Genomic DNA, 19944 nt, shown 5'->3' on the forward strand with positions numbered 1-19944 from the left:
TTCCAATCTGTGCGTTTTGCTGCTGCATAATTCACATCGCATAATTTGGCATCGGGCCAAAACCTGCCATCTTCAAATTTGGATTCCCCACCCCCCACAAAAATTGATACTATTGGTCAGTCTCAACGTGGGTCTGTGACTAAAGTTTTTAAAAATCACTTTGCTGTTATTGATGACAGAATGTTAATGACTCCACAAACAAACAATTTGTTTTTGGTTTCCTGAAAATTATTGGCTTTAGAGATACAAGGATTCTGAATCTTTATTGAAATATTATTTAAATATTGAGAGAACTAGATCAGCGAACAATAATAAATAAAAACAGTTTGATTTTTTGGGGAAGCAAATATTTGAGGCCCTGTAATTAGCCCAATAGTATTAGTATTATTAAGTTATATTAATGTAGTAGATATATTATTTATTTACTTACCATTTCTATAAATTGTCTTTTTTTTTTTTTTTTTTGTCTTCTGAATGTTTGATGTTGTTTTTTTCTCTTTCTTCCATAACGGCTGTATGTTGAAAGTAGCACCAGGAATATATTGTGTTTGTGTGTATATGTGTGGGTGTGGAGTAGGATAAATGTGTACGTGTATATATCTGTAGTTCATGTGAATATGTATGTTTCTAACAAGTACCGTATGTTTTTTTGGTCATGTCTGTGATGTCTGTTTTTTGTTGCGACAGAATTAGATTTGTTTTGTTTACATAGACCTTGGTTTAGCTTCTGTGTCTGATTTTATTAATTTTTTTGGTTTGGTTTCTCGGGGTTTGTTGGTTATGTTTGTGACGTTTGTTTTTTGTGTTGTAATTAATTGTATTTCTCTTAAGCTAGATAGTCTTTGGTAAAGACTGTAAATCCGATCCGTCTTTTTTGTGTGTCTTGTTTTTTTTGTTTTTGTTTAATGAAAAAAAAGAGAACATTTGTTCAAATAGCAATGTACAAAAGTTTATACAAAGTAGGCGTCTTTATGTTTCTAATTTTCATTGGAGCTGGGAAGTATTTGATAGATTGCATTGGAAAGTTAGGTTTATTTTTGTTCATTATTTTGTACTTTCTTTTCTTCCTCTGTCCTTTTTGTTTGGCGAAATAAAAATGTAGAAAAGAAAAGAAAAGAAAATGTTTGATTATTTATTGTGGTTTTAAAAAGTCAAAATTTCAATAACCACTAAGACTGTCTGTCGCCAGTCTTTTTTTTCCTTTTTAAGGGTGACTTAAAAACAGCATGAGCGGTGCGGAGGCATAACTCATATGGGTGCCTTTGCAGTTGGCTGTTTTTATTTACCTTATTTTGTCTTTTTCTTTTTTTATTTAAAAAAAGGACATTTTTGAGCAGTAATTTTAATCACATGCTGCCGTGACACTGGTATTTTTGCTGACGGTTATCATACCATCAGAATCTAATATCGGCCCATGCCTAGTGCTAATACAGTGTTCAAATAATTGGATAAGGACAGATTGAGTTTTTTTTCTGTTTGTGATAAAAATATAAAATAAGAAAAATAGTACAAATTTAAAAAAAAATATATCAGGTTATTTCAGCTCTGTCTAAAATGCTAATCTTGTTTGTCATCTAGGGTTTCGACGTAAGGAGTTCCGTGGCAAACTTGCAATCGCCATTACGGCAAATTTCATCAACAGGAACACGACAGCGGAGGCTAAGGTTGAAGAAATCAGCGGAGTGGCCTTCATCTTCAATCAGAAGTTCTTTCAAGACCTCAGAGAAGCAACAGGTATGAACTGCAGAAAATTTCCCATTTTATAATTTGTAGAGTAGAAAGCACATAACAACTTAGTAATCGTAATCAGCTCTCGCTCATTTCTTGCTCCTCCCCTCCCAATTTCTCAGTCCAATTATAACGCTTTGATACCAGTTTTGGCCAAGTTTTTTGCTGACGTGATGATGTTCCCGGAGCTCTGTTTTGTTCTCTGTGTCGCATAATTGCTTCTCTTGTCCTGAAGGCATAGCAGTCTGCTGCTGCAATTGGGAAACATTTTGTGTTTGGTATGTAACACTTCTTTCAATTGTTTTTTTTTTTTTTAGGTATTGACCTGGAAAACATTGTCTACTACAAGGATGACACACACTACTTTGTGATGACTGCCAAAAAACAAAGCCTGCTGGAGAAAGGAGTCATTCTTCATGTGAGTAATCAAAAAGCTGATCGCGTGTGTTTGCCTGTGTTTGTGATAGAGAATTGTCGAATATCCTTAAAACGGTCTAGTAAACAGTAGCTTCACGCACATACAGGCTAACACCGTTTTGTTCTTTCAGTCCTCTGTTTTCCCTGCAAACAGCCTAATGGGCTACTGTAACCAAGCCAACTGTGGCCCTGGAATTAACTGTCAACTCAGCCACACTTACTTAGTCTTGTGACCCTTGCCATACAGCCATATTCTTTCTTCTCCCTGGCCTGCTTCCACAGGAAAGCACAAAAAAACGTCATCTGCCTTCCTGTACAAACATTGCTCAAGGTGTGTCGTGGCTATGTACCGGTGTTTTGGTCATAAGCCAACTTAAAAGGCGTGTAAAAAAAACAATCAAACAAACCATTCTACTTTAAATATTTGCGGTGTAAATACACTAATGCTGGATGCAAGTGAAGAAATGCGCAGCCACCTAGAAAGAGAGGAAGCCTAACTTGTTTTAGCTTAAGTTAAAACAATGACTCTACTCTGCTTCACGGAAAAGGAGAAAAGGAAAGAAGGCAAATGTTGGCAGGAGAGAAGCGAGGCCACATAATTCTGTCAGAAAATATCAACTGACAACCTCCACTGCTCCACCTTGCACCAATTCCAGCCAGGCATTAGACATCCAGAGAGCTTGAAGCCGGAAGAATGTACCTCTTACAGCCCGCGATGAAAGCAGGTCACTCCCAAAGCATGCAGTTATTTGATGCTACATGTTTGAGGGACTTGTGAAGAACGGTTCATCCTACACACAAGTGCTCTCAAAACGCTGAGTTACACAGTGATTTATGACAGCAGCTGAATATGTGAGCGAGAGAGAGAGGTGAGCTGTGTTAGTTAGGTGTAATACCCAAATTTCCCAGGCAATTTGTTACTTATTTCCTCTTTTACTATGTCAGGCTGTTGCCACCATTTCACCAAATATTTATATGTGTATCTGTATTCATGACTTTGAAATTGTTCTGTGCACATTAAGATCCAGAGTCCTGGTAATTCTGACGTACTGTAATTGGTGCAGCCAACCAGGAGCGAGCGTGAAAACAGTCCACAAAACAGGAGCGCGGGCGTTCGCACAGCTGAATTTGCATAATGTGTGCAGACAAGACACATGAATCGATCTCCTAATGCGTCCGCGAAACTAGTCCACCAATCTGTAGCGTGAGTTGGCACGGTTAAATTTGCATATGACACTGCTAAAAGTCGTTTGCCTCAGTGGCTTGGCTGGTGGTAAAACGTTGCAAGTCGGGACAATATTTACTTCTGTGAACACTGCAATGTGAAGTCGTTGTTTTGGGTGTACGTCACTCGACGTGTGCTCTTTGCGCATGCGATTCATTGCAATAACATGTCGCATTTGTTTTCATAATGTGAACGGTACATAAAAACATCGGATTTTACAAAAAATCCGAATTGGGCATCACACTCCTGCAGTGTGAACGTAGCCTAATTGGCTAGGCGGGGCAGAGAATTTATTAAAGAAAATACAATATTGTAAAATAGTGTGTACATTTCCAATATGTGAAAAGCCACGGTAGTAACGTTTATACGTTTTTCAATATTTTAATAAATGTTTGACTCCACCCCTTTACTGGGTCACGAAACAACTCGATAAATCCACAGGGCCTACATAGAGACTATAAATGACAAGGGACATCCCAATGTAATTGTCAGTCACACTTGGTCAGTGTAAGTGTACAGATGATACAATTTAAAGGATTTGTGTGGTAGCATGAGGCAGTATCTGCATGTCATAAATGTTGAGTCACAATTGACCACTTCCTTTTTGGTCCCCTTTGTAGGACTATGCGGACACAGAGCTGCTGCTTTCCAGAGCAAACGTGGATCAGACTGCCCTCTTGTCTTACGCCCGCGAGGCGGCCGATTTCTCAACCAACCAGCAGCTGCCCACTCTGGATTTTGCCATCAACCACTACGGCCAACCTGATGTCGCCATGTTTGACTTCACCTGCATGTATGCGTCAGAAAATGCTGCCATGGTGCGCCAGCGCAATGGCCACAAACTGCTGGTGGCGTTGGTGGGAGACAGCCTGTTGGAGGTGAGTGGTCTTCACAGTGCTGCTCATTTGTATTTGCTGTTCTGTGGCCACATTTGGTAGTTAAATGTGCTGTTGTCTCCAGCCCTTTTGGCCCATGGGTACTGGCATTGCCCGAGGTTTCCTGGCAGCTATGGACTCAGGCTGGATGGTGAAGAGCTGGGCTCAGGGAAAACAGCCATTAGAAGTGCTGTCTGAGAGGTGAGCGTGTGGAAACATTGATGCAGCCACACCAAACTCAACTCAAGCTCGTGTGTGTATGCTCTCACGTCATTCCTCTTCAAACACACCCCTTTAATCTTGGAGTGGTTTACTCAGAAATGTGCCTGTATGTGATTTGAACCATCAGTCACACTTTTCTTATTGCTAATAGGATAAGAGGATCGAAATGGAATGTGACTCTTCAGTAGCTTTTAGCACTCTTATATAACAAAGTTAATATGGTTTTAATTTGGCCTGTTTCCATGGTTAGGTCTTACTTGAAATAATCCATGCATCGGATTAGTAATCAAGTTGATTAGTTGGTTTGAAATGTCTGCTCTTTACTCAGGGAGAGTATTTATCGTCTACTGCCACAGACCACGCCGGAAAATGTCAGCAAGAACTTCAGTCACTACAGCGTGGATCCCACTACACGTTACCCCAATATTAGCCTTAACTTCCTCAAACCCAGCCAGGTGAGTCTGACAACCAACAAGTCTCTTTTTTTTCTTTCGTTACTGTTTACCAAGAAACACTACTCAATTTCACACACAAAAAAGAGGCCACAAAATGAGATTCACTGAGCCACAGTCTAGTGAGATTTCGTATAAGAGCTTTATCCAAATTCTCCATAAATAATTTTTGACCCTGCCAGTTAGGTCTGTTCATAGTTGTTTGTAGTGTTACCACATATGAGAAAAAATATTTTAGTACACTACATAAGATTTTAGTACACTACATTTGTCATTACAGTCTAGTAGGTTACAAGTCAAAATTAGCATTTTGTGCTTCAATCACTCACTCACTGAAAACCAAATCTATGAATGTGGCAAAACACAGAGCTGACAAATGTTCTAGAAATCACTGAACTCACGCAACAGGTTGTGATTGTTGTGAATATAAAAAAACAACAAAAAAACAGATTGAATGCCTCTACCAAGGGCTTTAATTTTACCTTCGCTCACACCGAAGTTACTTCGAACATTGCTGCAGTTGTTTACTAAATGACAGTGTCAGTCATAATAAGCATAATCTTCAAAAAATGTTAATGTTAAATAATTCCACTTACATTATGTACCTGAGTACAAAGAGAAAACTTGTAAAATAATGCAGATGTGGTTCATTTGCAGGTAAGGCACCTCATAGACACAGGAGAGTCGACAGAGATGCGCATTGAAATAGAGAATGTGATCAACTCATCAACACCAAAGTTGACCAGGAATGGTTTGTATTTTCTTCCATGTTCTATATGCATAAAATACTTTTGCCTACCAAAATGCATTATTCACTTTCATAATTTATTAGTAATGTTTTTATTTATTTTTGTTGCTGTAATTATGTAACGCTGGACTATTTCCACTGTAGACAATTGCCTGCTTGACAAGCAGTTGCAAGGTAACGCAAAGTCAGAATGCATGATATTGCTCTTCAAGGATTAATTGATTTAAAAAGTTTGTGGTTTCATTCTTTATAATCAAAGATTAGCAATGTTTTAACTGATTGAACACAGAAATACTTTTGTGTTGTACTAACTTGGCCATTGACTGATTACAGTATATTCAACTTATATTGTTACAGCACTTGAGTTCTGCATCCTCTCCTAACAATTTCATTTGCATCCCGTGTCGTCTTTATGGCAGTGAACACTTGACCCATCATGGTTCATTACATTTCCTGATGGAGTGGTTTATATTGGTACTAACATGGTTGATGAAGTTATGGATGATAACCCTTAATGAGCAACGAGTCTCTGCACGGCCTCAGCCTGACCGAGGCCATAAGATTATAGTCTAGCAGGAGATTCATTATATGGTCAAAATTATTTGGACACCTAGATGTAAGTAACTAGAAAAAAGTATGACTATCATTAGTACCCCACTTAGGGCTGGGCGATATGGCAAAAAAATGGATCACGATGTATTTCATGTCAGTCTATCAGTAATTATTGTGTTTTTTTCTTTTGTCTAATCAAATAAGAAAATGTATCAAATGGCTTAAAGGGGTAAAGGTAAATGGAATAAAACACAACGATTCAAAATATCTGAATTTTCAAAGAATATATGTACATTGTAATGTAAATGTTTACATCCATGCTCCTCTAACAATGGTGCAAATGTATTATTTGTGGTTGATGTAAAAATGCTACGCCAAAACAGTAGTGTTGATGCAGTTGCATTACCCTTCATTCACTGTTTATACAATGTAAGTGTAGCATCTCAAAAACCTCACAAACTAAAAAGCTCTTTTGGGGATGGCATTTATTTCATTTGGCCCATCTACTGTAGCCTGCTAATTTAGTGGGCTTATTGTTGGAATGAAGCTCAGTTTATTGGGCAGGCTATCTCAAGAACTACCACGTCATAGACGGAGAACTCCCTTACTTTTACACGTCTATAGATCCAGTGGTGTTTAGTCATGTTAGTTTGCACAATATAATCTGTTATCTTATTTCAAGTATTTTCCTGAGGCAACTGGTCATTTATTTTAACAAAATTAAACCACAATTTGGTTATACTCAAAATGTCCTCTTGGTGGTTGTAGTTGTCACAAATCTCATGTAGCCTTTGCCTGCATCCCACCAAAAGAAAAGTTTGGGATTTGGCCTTTCTTTTTTCCCTTATCAAAGATTCTATCAAACGTTTTTTCTATTTATATTGATCTGATTGTGTGTCTACTGCGATGTATATTGGTTCACCCAGCCACACTTCTACTGTCCTGAAAATACTTTCCACAGCATTTTAGAGTATAGGAATTGAGAGCATTCGTTGTGTTTTAGACAAGAGGGCCGAGCTCACAATTTCCATTGACCCGAAGGTGTTTAATATGGTTGAGATCAGAGCCGTGAAGTGCTTTCACACTAAACTTGTGCAACCATTCCTCTCAGGACCTTTTTCTGTGTACTGGGACATAGTCATGCTGGTACATGAACGGGCCCTTCCCAAATTGTTCCCACTAAGTTGTATGCATAACGTTTTTCGCATTCTTAAGGGGGCACTATGTGGTGTAGTTCGAATATTTACTGTTGCAGCGTATGCATTATTTAATTATGAGGTGTGTCCAAATCATTTGCCATATAGCATATTTGCATTTTTACCCAAAAATGATAATGGTGATGTCATCCATGTTTGATCCATATTCTCTTTTACGTCATGAGATAATGCAATACTTTATCTTTCTGTCTATTCAGAATCCATAGCTAGATCCAGTAAACTTCTCAATTGGTGCCAGAGACAAACTGAAGGATACCGAAATGTTTGCGTCAAAGACCTCACCATGTCATGGAAGAGCGGCCTGGCCTTGTGTGCACTCATTCACAGATACAGGCCAGATCTCATGTAAGTATCTTAATTGTGCACATGCACAACTCACAAACCAAAGATAACAACTTGGCTCAGTATGTTACTTTTTAAAAGACTCCCAACTATGTATTCCAGTTTAGATTGCTTAAAGTTCATAGTTTTGTTTGGAGTGACTGGCCTGTTTATTTTCTGGCTTGGACCTTGCCTTTTTGTTGTTAATGAAGTGACAGATGCCACTTGTAATGGACGCCTTGAGGGTGCGTTCCTCATTAATCGCACTCACACATGCATGCATATGCACACAGAACTATAATGTGGTGTGAGTCAGACGTTAACATAAGTTGTCATCACAGACGCTTAAAGGTTGAGAGTTAGAAAATTTACATGCACCGGTACACATTATATAGGATGTTGGGAGTTCATTCAGTGCTTGATGGAATGTACTAATGTTTTTTAACTGGAATGTGTGCAGTAATATCAGTGACTAATGCAAATGCATTTTCAGCGTAGACTAATACAATTTTGGGTAAACTGATTCCTACCCCAAAAATATGATCATCAGAATCTGTATTTTGCATGATTCCATCCAAATATTAAGTACCATATTTTTCAGACTATAAGTCGCTCCAGAGTCTATGTATTATTGACAGTAGTCTTTTTTTTTTTTTTGCAGAGGATAAAAAAATTATGCCTGTGAGCATTGCTATGTTGACTCTCTATTGAATCAAGGCACCTGATTTACATTAGAAAAATGTCACGGTCGGCAAAAAGTCACAAAAAGGTCAAATAATAGTGATCTCTTGCTCATTGTGAAATATGTGCTGTTTAATCGAACCCAAAGATGAAATACTTGCAAATGCGGCACAGTGCCACAGCACATCATCACTGCATTGACGGTATATAATAACCACAACATCAATGCTCGTTTCATTAGCCCTGCTATGGTGTTTTTTATTATATATTACATTTTTAACATTAAATTAAGTAACTCTAACTTACCTCTAAGCAACTTTTTTTTAATTTTATTTTTTTATGTTGAAACCTTAACTGGAAATGACACGAATTAGACTAAAGCACATTGTTCATTACCTGCTGCTTGTTTTGAAGTTTGCTGCCACTATTTAGTGCTTGTAACTCAAATTTTTGCTTACAATTAATGACAAAAAACTGGGTCAAACATTGCCAAATATCTAAAATAAAAAATTCACAAGCAGGAACACTCATAATTCGAGGTAACACTGTATGGAATCTTGAGTTCAATGCATATTTTAGGATGTCTATTGATTGGCAAATTACAGTGTCTGTTTAAGTCTTATTAACTTTTATCATTGTTGATGCTTTCACTACTCTCAGGGACTTTGACACTCTGGATGAGCGAGACCAGGAAAAGAACAATCAGTTGGGTTTTGATGTGGCAGAGCGGGAGTTTGGTATCTCACCCTGTATGACTGGCAAGGAGATGTCTTCAGTGGTGGAGCCTGACAAACTTTCAATGGTCATGTACCTCAGCCAGTTCTATGAGATGTTTAAGGACACAGTGCCACCTGGAGGTGAGAGACTGAGATTGAACTCGTTTGTCAGCATTTATAACATAATCACCTGTAATCCTAGGCCTGTGCGTGTGTGTCTTTGTCGACAATTTTATCTCATTGTCTTCTGTTTCAGATAAGCAAAATCTGAGTCCAGAAGATAAAGCTGCTCTTATGGCAAGCACCAAATCGCCCATTTCCTTCCTGAGCAAGCTTGGACAGAGCATAGCAATCTCAAGGAAACGTAACCCCAAGGTCAGAGTTGGAACCTAAATATGTGAATATAAAATAGATGTTGTTGCAGCTGGGGTAATAACATATGATATTTCATCAACAGGACAAAAAAGAGAAGGATGTTGACAATCTGGGGAAGAGGAGAAAAACCAGCCAGTCTGAAGATGTGAGTTCTTATGACAAATGTGGTGCTTTTGTCTTATTCTGAGATGACATATAGTCTTCTTTTTAAATTAGTGCAGTAGACCATTTGAAAAAATAATACAAAGATTTACATTTTACATTGCTCATACTCAAATGTTCATGCAGATCTGGTAAAATTTGAAACCAGAAGATTCAGGTGCGAGATTGAATGTGGTCTAAATAAACTAAAAAGAAATATTGGTACTGTGTACTTCATGACAAAAACAAAATAAATTGGTACTTTATTTCTTAGGAGGAAGCATCCCATTCTGGTCGGGAGGACAAACAGGCCACTGCCCCTGCTCTGCTGTCAGAGAAGAAGATGGACTCTGCTGCTGTAGGGAACAACAATAAAGTCAAGGTTATGGCTACCCAGCTGCTTGCCAAGTTTGAGGAAAACGCTCCCCCACAAGGTTCAGGACTGAAAAGACAGGTATTTATACTAGAGTCTGTGGATTTTTCATTACGAAATTATGTTGAATATTTTGCTGAAGAAGCAAGCCCAGACCTTTAGTCTGATGATGGAGGTGGTGTAGGCAGTCGTCTTAATGAGATGCGGTCCAGAACGGACATTGGTCAGGCAGACTATTGTTTCCTTTCCATGTAGGCGACCTCACCGTGCTGCGCTCAGAGGGCTGGTCTACACAGCTCTGTTCCTTAGTGGGAACGAGAGGGTTATAGCTACACTAGGCAGCATTGTTGAAGCAGAAAAGAACGACTCAACTCATGCACTTTTAGAATGCATCATGTACAATATGTCAAAAGAGTTTGACTGTGCCTATTGTACATGCTATATAGCATGGCTGATGTTGGTGCCTGCAATTTCAGTTTATTGAAATCTCTTGTCAATATGCATAATGATGGTAGTTTTGTGAATGTGCCATTCTTTTAGCATGGGCCCTCTTATGACTTTTGATTTCTTAGTTTTGAACACATAATGGATGTTCCATTCATGCATCCATCCGTCACTTTCTTATGTCTGTTTTTCTCTCCTGTTCTCCTGTGATCATGGATTGTTCCATGACGGCTTGCATGCCTTTTTACGCCGTTGCCGGCCGCTATTCTTCATCTTTACACAACCACAAAGGGGGACTCTCTACCCAATCTGGACTGTATTTTGCACCCATCCCCATCCAAACCCCTCGAGCCAATGCGTCTAGCACCTGTACCAGCTTGGAGAAAGGTAAAAAGTGGACCTTCCTCCTCAGTTTTGACACTCCATGAGACTCATCAACTAACAATATTCCCCTGTCATGTGTCATATCTTTATTAAACTAGATTTGAACTTGTGTGAGCCACTCTGTAGTTGCGTTGCACATCTCTGATATTACTCACGGAACTACTAAAACAAGTGACCGAATATTTGCTGCGTGGTGTTAAAAAAAAAAAAAGAATGTGAGAGTCTTTCCCCCTTGCCTCTTCTATCCTGGTTCAGAGACGCACACAGCAGCAGGAGCAGCTGAGCATTCGCTACAAAGAAAAGATCAAGTGTCAGACGCTGCCCAACAGAGGGGAGCAGGTATGATTAGTGGTCCTGCTCTAGTAGTTCTCCATCCCTCAACCCTTTCAAATCCCAAAAGTCCAGTTTCACCTTGTCCTAGACACACTGGAGAAAAAAAACACACCAAGTACTCGTACTGATAATGAAAATGTGGGGACATTGATGTAACTGTCCCCTAGTTTTCCTCAAAATAATCAAATAATATATTTTAGCTTAACACATTTTAATCCGTGCAACTGATTTACAAGTTCAAATTAAGTAAATCCAAATGTTTTTTTTTGTGTGTGCAGTGAATTGGTTAGCAAAAGGAAGCTTGAGTTGAACAGATTTCATGTATCTTATTCAGTGAATATATAATCAGCAGCCAGACAGTAACAAATACAGTATCTTCCCAAACTTCTTGGATATTGATTAATTCTATCAAATACACACAATAGCGTGAAAATAAGGACAGTGGCAATAATTGTCTTACAAAAAAAAAAAAAATTGGAATGTTGTTTTAAATCCTGCAGGTTTTAGAAGTTTCCCCGCTCCAACGCAGCTGATTCCAATCAACAGGATCGTTATCAGGCTTGTGCAGAGCTTGCTGATGAGCTGATCATATATCAGCTGTGTTGGAGAAAGGAAACATTCAAAACCTGCAGGTCTCCGCCACTCAAGGACCGAGTTTGCCCACCCCTGGAATGAATATTTACAATAAGCGTTTTTATTTTTTGCTCTGTTTTCATTTGCAACCATTTTCAGCGACATATTTCGAAGGGAAAAAAATCTGTATCTTCCACAAAAGAAACAAAATCATGGCAGTTTCACCAGTATCTTCAGTGCATTAGTTATTGAACAAAGTCACATTAATTTGAAAACACATCAGCGCCAAAATTCCTTGGCGTCTTAGAAATCCCCCCTTTCGCACCTTTCTTCATGTTACGTTGATTTAAGATCCAATAACAGACCCCTGTCAGAAGAATTCCAACAAGCTCTCCAATTAAAACGACCACATAGGTCCTTGCCCCAAAATCCGACCCCTCAGAGCGTGTTGTACGACACCTCCCCCAACAGTAACAGGAGGAACACTACATTGGTTCTGAGCATCTACGTCAATGGGTTCAAAAGTTTGGGTCAAAAGATAGAAATGAGTGGGATGGGTGCAGTACCACATGTCCCTAGCAGAGGGACACTGCTTGGATGGTGGTTGATGTTAGTATTTGGGTTTCGGTCAGTTTGAAATTTTCGATTATTAGTTTATATTAGTAATTTGGGTCATATAAAAATGACCTCAATGGTTGTTTTCTAGGGCAGTGTGGTCTCAAGAATTCAGTAAACATTGACCTAAAAAGTCTCAATAATGGAAAAGAGCAATAGGTGTTTTTTTAGTGGCAACGCTGCACCTAAAAATACAGTAGTATAGTTTTAAGACTGCTTTTTTTAAATTCAAAATGTCACACTTCAGGAAGCTACACGGACGCATTGCTTCCATAAAATGATTAGTGATAAAAGATTATCATTTCAGCATCCACAGATAAGCACACATTCTTTTTACAATTCGTTGCCTTTGCCTTGTAGTTTTAGCCCTAGATTCTGTTTTCACCCCTGCCATTAATTTGAAGCATACAATACAATTTATTCTTCTGTGTTCTAAACCCTCAGCTAAACTTTCTAGATGTTTATGTCCTCACATTTTATATTGCTGCTGCTGTTGGTGCGTGCGTGCGTGTGTGTGTCCACATGGCTGTCATGGAATTGATGAAACTAATCAATAGCTTTAGGAACCCACTCTATAGCCTTTAATCAACTGAAATAATTAGTTTGTAATGAGTTGTTAAATGATGTAGTTCATTGTTGAATGGTATTGATGAGAAGCAAGAAACGAATTTAGTCATCTCGTCATCATCGTCCTCATCATCTTGATGCTGAATCTGCTGTTACTCGTCCCTCAAGGCCAGAGGTGTTGCCGACCAAGCAGCCAACTCGGGCTCTCGGAGCTGCCCAAAGAAAACCATTCTGCTCCTTTCTTCCTCCTCCTCCACTTCTTCGCTCTCTCTCCACACTGAGGTGACACACATTCTGCTGCTTTTGTGCATTTGTAGTCTGCCTGCCACAAATCCTCGGTAGAGCCATCTACTTTACCCCAACTCGCTTTCAACTTGTTGATGCCCATTGTCAGTTTAGACGTGACCTCTTTGGCGTGTACGTTTCCTGTGCAATTCTAGAATAGTGCGCTCGTGCTTGCTTTGCTGTCATCATATGACATCATGCAGCCTAAATATATACTCATATATAAGTGCAGGGTTTTGGGGTAAACATTGATAATCAATCACGATCATGCTGTATACTAAAATAGCACGCACGGCTCCTATAGTTAAACTATTTCTGCTTAATGGAAACAAGTATTCATCCAGCCAAATTATCTTTGCCTTCAAGCATTTGGGTGTCACTTCGGACGAAGAGGAGCTTGAATACTACGAGAAACCTGTGAATTATGGGGTAAATGACTGCTTGGATACACACATTTTCATCTTTTTTTTTTTTTTTTTTTAAAGAATCAGACCAAACCTTTTGTGGCAAGATTAAGATGTACTCAATAATGACCAAGTTACATGGTGAATTGTCGGCCATTGGTGTCAGGTTTTAATGGAGTTTCATGCACAGGAGTGGAAGCCTTTGCACCTGAACGATCCAGGACCTATCCATGTACCTGGTATACAGGAGAGGGCTGATCGCCTTATCTCCAAGTTTAAGGGAAAAAAAGACAAGCCACCAAAGGTGAACACTTTGCATGGCTCTGCTGTGACTATTAAACTTAATTTTCAAGTGTAAGATAACTCCAGATACCTAATGCTTACAGACTGCAAACCATTTTTAATGCTGATGTTTACAGTGTAGTATTTGCACATTCTAATCCTCTAATTCCCCCCTTTCAACTTTCTTATCTCTGAAGCCTAAGAAAAAGCCATCCCGTTTCTTTTTAGAGCAGTGGTATTTGTCCCGCGGCATCTCTGAGCACCCAAGCTCGTCACTCTCCTCATCTGAGTCTTGTAGAAAGGTTAGCTTTTTTTGAGCAGCCGCAATAAAACAAATGTTGAAACGTAGAAAAAGGCTGAAAATGCCAAAGCTAATTTAAAATGTTCTTAAATGGAATCATACATTGGTTATTGGTTAATGTATTCCCCTGCAGAATCCAGCAAAGTCTTTGTGTTCCGCTGTCCCAATGCCCTTATATGTACTTAGTATTCAAGAGAGGGCCGAGCAACTTGCTTCTCAATTGGAAGGCAAGTCAACTGGACCCAAGGTGAAACGTCATTATTTACATTTATGATTTTTTTTTAAATATATTTATATTGATGCACATTGACACTATTTCTGAGGGAGAATTACCTTTTTGCGCCAGTATTAATTTTAGGTTGGTTAAACATGCATGTCATTATTGAATAGCTCTTGTGTAATCTTTTTTTGTAAGGGCAATTTTTCTGTACTGTTGAGCAAATAAATGCAACATTTAGTTGCTTAGATAAGACTGCACAGTATTAGAAAGGACAATTGTTCCATTTGAGTAGAACACACTACAAGATAACCATCTGGGAACTAAACAGGTCCCAGATTAATCTTGAGATGCACTACTTAAACAAAAATGTTTTCATTTCTTCCCCCAATTGCCATGAAGCCTAAGAAAAAACCTTCACAATTTTTCATGGAACAATGGCACCTGGCCCGAACCCAAAATGCCACTGATTCTTCTCTTTCTTCTGACAACTTAAGACAGGTAGCTGGTAATGGCTTTGAAGAGGAAATGCAGTGTCTATTGACGCTAACACACACTACTCAAGAAATTGTCTGTTATTTGAAAGTTACCCTGGTCTGCTTGTGTTATATATTAACTATTTAGCAACATTGTATTGTTGTTTGCTTCATTCTTTAATCAATTATCTAATATTGTAAGTACTGTTGCAGATAGTTGTGTGTGCATGTGTGTGAGTTTTAACTGAAAAGATCAAAATAATATTGCTTTAAACTCTTAATAGTTGCATTTATTCCTTAAAAGAAGCCTGGCAGCATCCCAAGCTGACAAGTGCCACAGACAAGAACGTTCACACATTGTACTGCCAGCACAAAGGCTGAATAAAACTTGAAAAGTGCTTTCTGCTGCACGCAGCTCTGTGCCTGCTTTTCGTGTGCATCTTTATCAGGGTTCAAGCAACCTAAAGCCTCAGGATACTTGCTGTCCCTGAAGTGAGATATCTTATTCGCTTTCTCATTCGAGATTTTATTTCGAAAGAAGGCGTTTTAGGAGCCAGCTGGGTGAAGGGGATCAATGATCATCCTCTTATCCTTAGCAGATTTTAAAAAGTTCACACTCTATCATTCTAAAAGAAGCTCCATAGACACCTTTACTGAGTGAGCTGTCTCCCCTTGATGGCTACGAGGCCTTTCTCTAAGGACATGCAAACATCGATGAACTGAGTAACCTCGCTCCTCTTGCTTGACTTCACACCAGTCTGTTGTCTTAGCACATTTAGTTTTTTTTTTAAATATATTACAGACACTGGATTTTTTTTTTTAAAGTCTTATACCAAACCTCCTCTTCCTGTTAACTTACTGTTTGACTGGCAGTGAATTAGTCATGGTTGCGATGGATGATGTCTGCTGGTTGCTGTCAAGTATCAAACTAGTAAGGCAATTGTAACATACATTCACACATACCAGCGGATGGTAGAATTCCACATGAAAACATTATGTGATTAAAAATCAGTTGGTCATTCCCATTCCTAGGGAATTTGTTGTAGTCTTCAGTAGCAGTGCAGTAATACAGCAACACAGGTAACTAAGTAAACACATTAAAAGCCACTGTGATTTGCTGTCTTTACTCATTTATTATTTTGTAAGTATCCATTAAGCAGTTATCCTATTTGGATATTGCTTTACTTTGATTAGTTAGTGTTTGGATATCGTTGTCAGCACACCTAAACCACTAATAATTGTGCTTTAACTGGGAGCATATGTTTTTCAAGTTCAAGTTTCTCGAGTTACACCGTTGCTTGCATGTCCCTGTTTCTGTTGTGTTCTGAGTGCTCCTTCCTCCTCATCTGCATCCCCTTTTCATGTTGTCTTCATTTTCCTGCATCACTTTCTTATGTTTCTCCCTGTAATACTTTTCATAGCACTATGTAAGGATGTACACAAGGGGAGTTAGCTCATTGGCTGAGCAGATAGCCAATCAGCTTCAATCACAGGAAGAGCCCAAACGATTACCTGAGAAAAGAGATTTGGTAAGCTTGCTGTCCCCGTGATCAATGGCACGACTGCATAGATCTGCCTATAGTGTGTAGTAGTGAGTCAGTTGTTGCTGCAATAATAAACACGGATTCAACAAGTATCAGCAATCTGTGTTAGTGCTGTGTTTGTACCTCCTTTTGGATAGTAATGAATAATGAGATTTTACTTTTACACTTTGTGTCAGCACATTTCTGAAGTGGCTGGGTGTGTGAGTCCGGGCCTTGATATCATCACATATAACCCTCTGTTGCTTAAACGTTTCCTGTTACTGATTGGTTACAATTTCTTTCCACAGGGCTCCCTCAGAAAAGAATTCCCCGTCAATCTCGGAGGCAGCGATGTCTGCTTTTTCTGTCTGAAGCGAGTGTATGTGATGGAGAGACTGAGCGCAGAAGGCAAATTCTTCCATCGCAGCTGCTTCAAGTGCGATTACTGTGGCACCACGCTCCGACTGTCCTCCTATGCCTTCGACGTAGAAGATGGTAAGGCTAAACCTGATGAGTCCAATTTATGCTCTGAGCACACCTTTATGTAAAAGAGGTTATCTATAACCACTTGATGATATAAAAAACATGACCAATCTAGAGATATTTCCTTTCTACCCAAGGTATGCTGATTACATATATTAACGATGCACTTTGTCCATTAGCGGGAGAGATGAGATTAAATTTATTTTTAAAATGAACCATTTATATTAAGGGGAAAAGTAATCTATTCAAGCTTCTTTTTCACTTAGATCCTGCAAAATTGCCACATCAGATCCCCAACAGAAAGTATTTGCCGTTGCACACCTTTCCCAGCTTTATGGCATTTCCTTTAACACAGGCGCTTCCCTGCATCTACCGTGCACTATACTGTTTCCTTCCATTCCACTTGTAAAGTGCAGTACTAGGTGAAACATTAACCCCAAAGACCCATTTGCACCGCATGTAAAAGCAGCCATTGTTCTGTGTGCCTCCCAGTGATAACATGACATTTTGATCGATTGAGTGATTGATTGTTTTACATCTTTATTTCAAACATAAACACAGTAAACTTAACAAAATCAAACCAATACCATAAAAAATGATGAATGAATGAATAAAGGCAAAATAAGAAAATGCATATATCATTAACATGTTCGAAAAGGAGTAGGAAGAAGTAAAATACATATACCCAATATCGTTTTCATTATGAAGTAAATCAATAGAATTATATTTATATATATACATTGTACATACTCGCTGATAAAAATTGATGGACAGTAGGCCTCTTTATCCATGTTTTTTGTGCACCTTTTTACTCAATTTAATAGAATAGAATAAAAATAAATCCCCCCAAAAAGACCATCATAAGAGGCTGGCAGAGCACCTATATTTGTTTTGACCCATCTATTTCTTTTTGGTGTGTTTTAATCAGGCACAGCAACAAAATAGCATGTCATGTTACTTGAAACCTCAAGTAGCCAGCACAGGGTCTCTCCTTGCCCTCACCCTTTTCTCATTTTCAGTCACTTAAGCCCTTTTTGAAAAACAAGCTGGTGGCTACCATCCCTAGAGCAGAAGTGAACATTTTAAGACATATCTCATTTTGCTAGATGCACAAATAGCAGCACATGTTGCGTTTGATGCCAAATTCTGATTTCCTTCTTGTCTCTCCTCCCCGATCCCAAATGACAAAGCCTGTCGGTTATGCATGACAGTCTTACTGTAGTGTACATTTTCAAACGTTCATTTGTTCATTTTTATCTGCAGGTAAATTTTACTGCAAGCCACACTACTGTTATCGTCTGTCTGGCTATGGACAAAGAAAGAGACCCGCGCCTTCTCCTTCCTCAGCTCCAACCACATCTAAGGTATTTAATTCATCTGAATTGTCGGTAAAAAGTGAAGAAAAATGCAGATAGTGTTTTTGCAGTTTAATGGAGACATAAGATCTTTCAACGCTATGGCTTGTGGCTTATATCATCCATTAATCTTTTAACCGTCACAGGAGAACCAGGAGTCCCCAACTCCTGCGGCGATGGTGGATGCCCCTGGAAGGGCGATGGCAGTGGCAGGCCCCTCAACTGATATCCGGCCCTCAGGTACCCGACTTTCCTCTCTTGCATTGGCCGCTGTGCCCTGCCATGTGGGCATGGCCATGGGTTGCGGAGTCTCTCTGCGTTCCGTCTGCCGCACACTTTCTTGGACGTGCCACCAGGTGGCGCACAACCCCCTCGACTCTCCCTTCCTGTGTAGCTACTGCATCTATCTCCTCTGCTGTTTCACTATCAATGCCCTGCTCAACTTCCTCTAGCATGGCCCTCCTCTCCCCCTTTTAGTCCCCTTCTCTCCTTTCTTTATCTTCCTGACTAACTTCCATGGGACTACATAGGTTAATCTTTCACACGTTCTCTTGTGATTGATTGTATTGACTCTATGCTTGCAGAGTGTTTGTTTAAATAGTGTGATTAATTTGTCTCAGTGAATGATTTATACCTTTAAGATGCATCATTTGCTATGTTAACATCTGCAGTCATTTTTTATATTTGCGCAAGCAGCAGAAGCACTCTGGCGGCATTATTTTGAAAGTGAATGGTGCATCTTAAACGACTTATTTTTTCTTGGCTTGAAAATCAAAAAGATTTGAATAATTTTCTTTAGTAATCTTCTCAAGGCAGAAATGTTAAATATATGTAAAAAATAATAATTATTGAATCCTAGCACCTTGGCAGCAAGGCTCACTCTTTTGGCATGCCTTTGTTATAAAGAAGAGCCTTTTCCCAGACTTTTCTGTGAATGTATCCACTAGTTGCCTGTGACTGCTCACTTTAAGCTCTCCTGTGTGACGCATTTCTCTTAGAGCCTGCTCGCTAATGTTTCTCTGTGGAACAGTAACGCACTTTTACTATAATCTACCAACCTACTTGACTAGTAGACTTACTTTACTGTGACCAAGTGCCTGTTTCAGTGCTTTTGTGAGCTTTACCTTTACCCCACCTTTCAGAGCATCTTAAAACTACTAGCTGTGCTGCTGTGCTTTATTTATTGCCTACAATTGGACCTTCTCTACTGCCATCTTCTACTGTATCCACCAACCTCTCTTTTTAATTCGTGCGGCACTCTCAGCATTGCATATATGAACATAGTAGTAGATGTTTAGTGCAGAGTAGAGGATTTGGACTCATCATTGGGATTAAAGTTAGGCCTGTTGCAGTATGTGGCGAGTGTAAAGGTACAGGTTGACCGTTGTTTTAAATAATATAACAATATGAACTTATCCAACCCGACATCTTTTAATTATCTTTAAGTAATTAAAGTGTGCAAAATGAATGTAGTAGCCCACTAACTAGTTAATATCTTATAACACAACAAATGTTCCTTAAGTAAATCACTGAAAAGCTGGCATTTGAGGTTTTACTTTGAGCAGACATAATTTTGCTTCTGTGGAAATTTAGTTATATCATGGTTTAATAATTCTGTCAAGTATGTAGATATTACTGAAAGTTGTCGCATCTTTTTAC

At 39.0% G+C, this 19944-nt stretch overlaps 1 protein-coding gene across 26 annotated transcripts in view; it reads left to right on the forward strand.

Annotated features, from left to right (window-relative positions):
- Positions 1 to 19944, forward strand: part of mical3a (microtubule associated monooxygenase, calponin and LIM domain containing 3a) — an 81284-nt gene that overhangs the window by 32270 nt on the left and 29070 nt on the right. For 18 of the 26 annotated variants that reach the window (XM_077569337.1, XM_077569339.1, XM_077569340.1 and 15 more), the window contains 19 exons: positions 1579 to 1734; positions 2046 to 2146; positions 3991 to 4248; positions 4331 to 4446; positions 4796 to 4922; positions 5577 to 5670; positions 7634 to 7781; positions 9099 to 9295; positions 9411 to 9529; positions 9612 to 9674; positions 9945 to 10124; positions 10779 to 10874; positions 11127 to 11210; positions 13128 to 13241; positions 13611 to 13673; positions 16346 to 16453; positions 16756 to 16942; positions 18194 to 18294; positions 18432 to 18525. In XM_077569337.1, coding sequence (XP_077425463.1) covers positions 1579 to 1734; positions 2046 to 2146; positions 3991 to 4248; positions 4331 to 4446; positions 4796 to 4922; positions 5577 to 5670; positions 7634 to 7781; positions 9099 to 9295; positions 9411 to 9529; positions 9612 to 9674; positions 9945 to 10124; positions 10779 to 10874; positions 11127 to 11210; positions 13128 to 13241; positions 13611 to 13673; positions 16346 to 16453; positions 16756 to 16942; positions 18194 to 18294; positions 18432 to 18525 — 2406 coding nt within the window. Of the gene's footprint in view, positions 1 to 1578; positions 1735 to 2045; positions 2147 to 3990; positions 4249 to 4330; positions 4447 to 4795; positions 4923 to 5576; positions 5671 to 7633; positions 7782 to 9098; positions 9296 to 9410; positions 9530 to 9611; positions 9675 to 9944; positions 10125 to 10778; positions 10875 to 11126; positions 11211 to 13127; positions 13242 to 13610; positions 13674 to 13838; positions 13953 to 14127; positions 14233 to 14364; positions 14479 to 14850; positions 14950 to 16345; positions 16454 to 16755; positions 16943 to 18193; positions 18295 to 18431; positions 18526 to 19944 lie in introns of all 26 variants that reach the window. The other 8 variants (XM_077569364.1, XM_077569343.1, XM_077569344.1 and 5 more) reach the window with 8 other exon arrangements.

The sequence above is a fragment of the Vanacampus margaritifer genome, chromosome 6, assembly GCF_051991255.1.
Source record: "Vanacampus margaritifer isolate UIUO_Vmar chromosome 6, RoL_Vmar_1.0, whole genome shotgun sequence".
NCBI lineage: Eukaryota > Metazoa > Chordata > Actinopteri > Syngnathiformes > Syngnathidae > Vanacampus > Vanacampus margaritifer.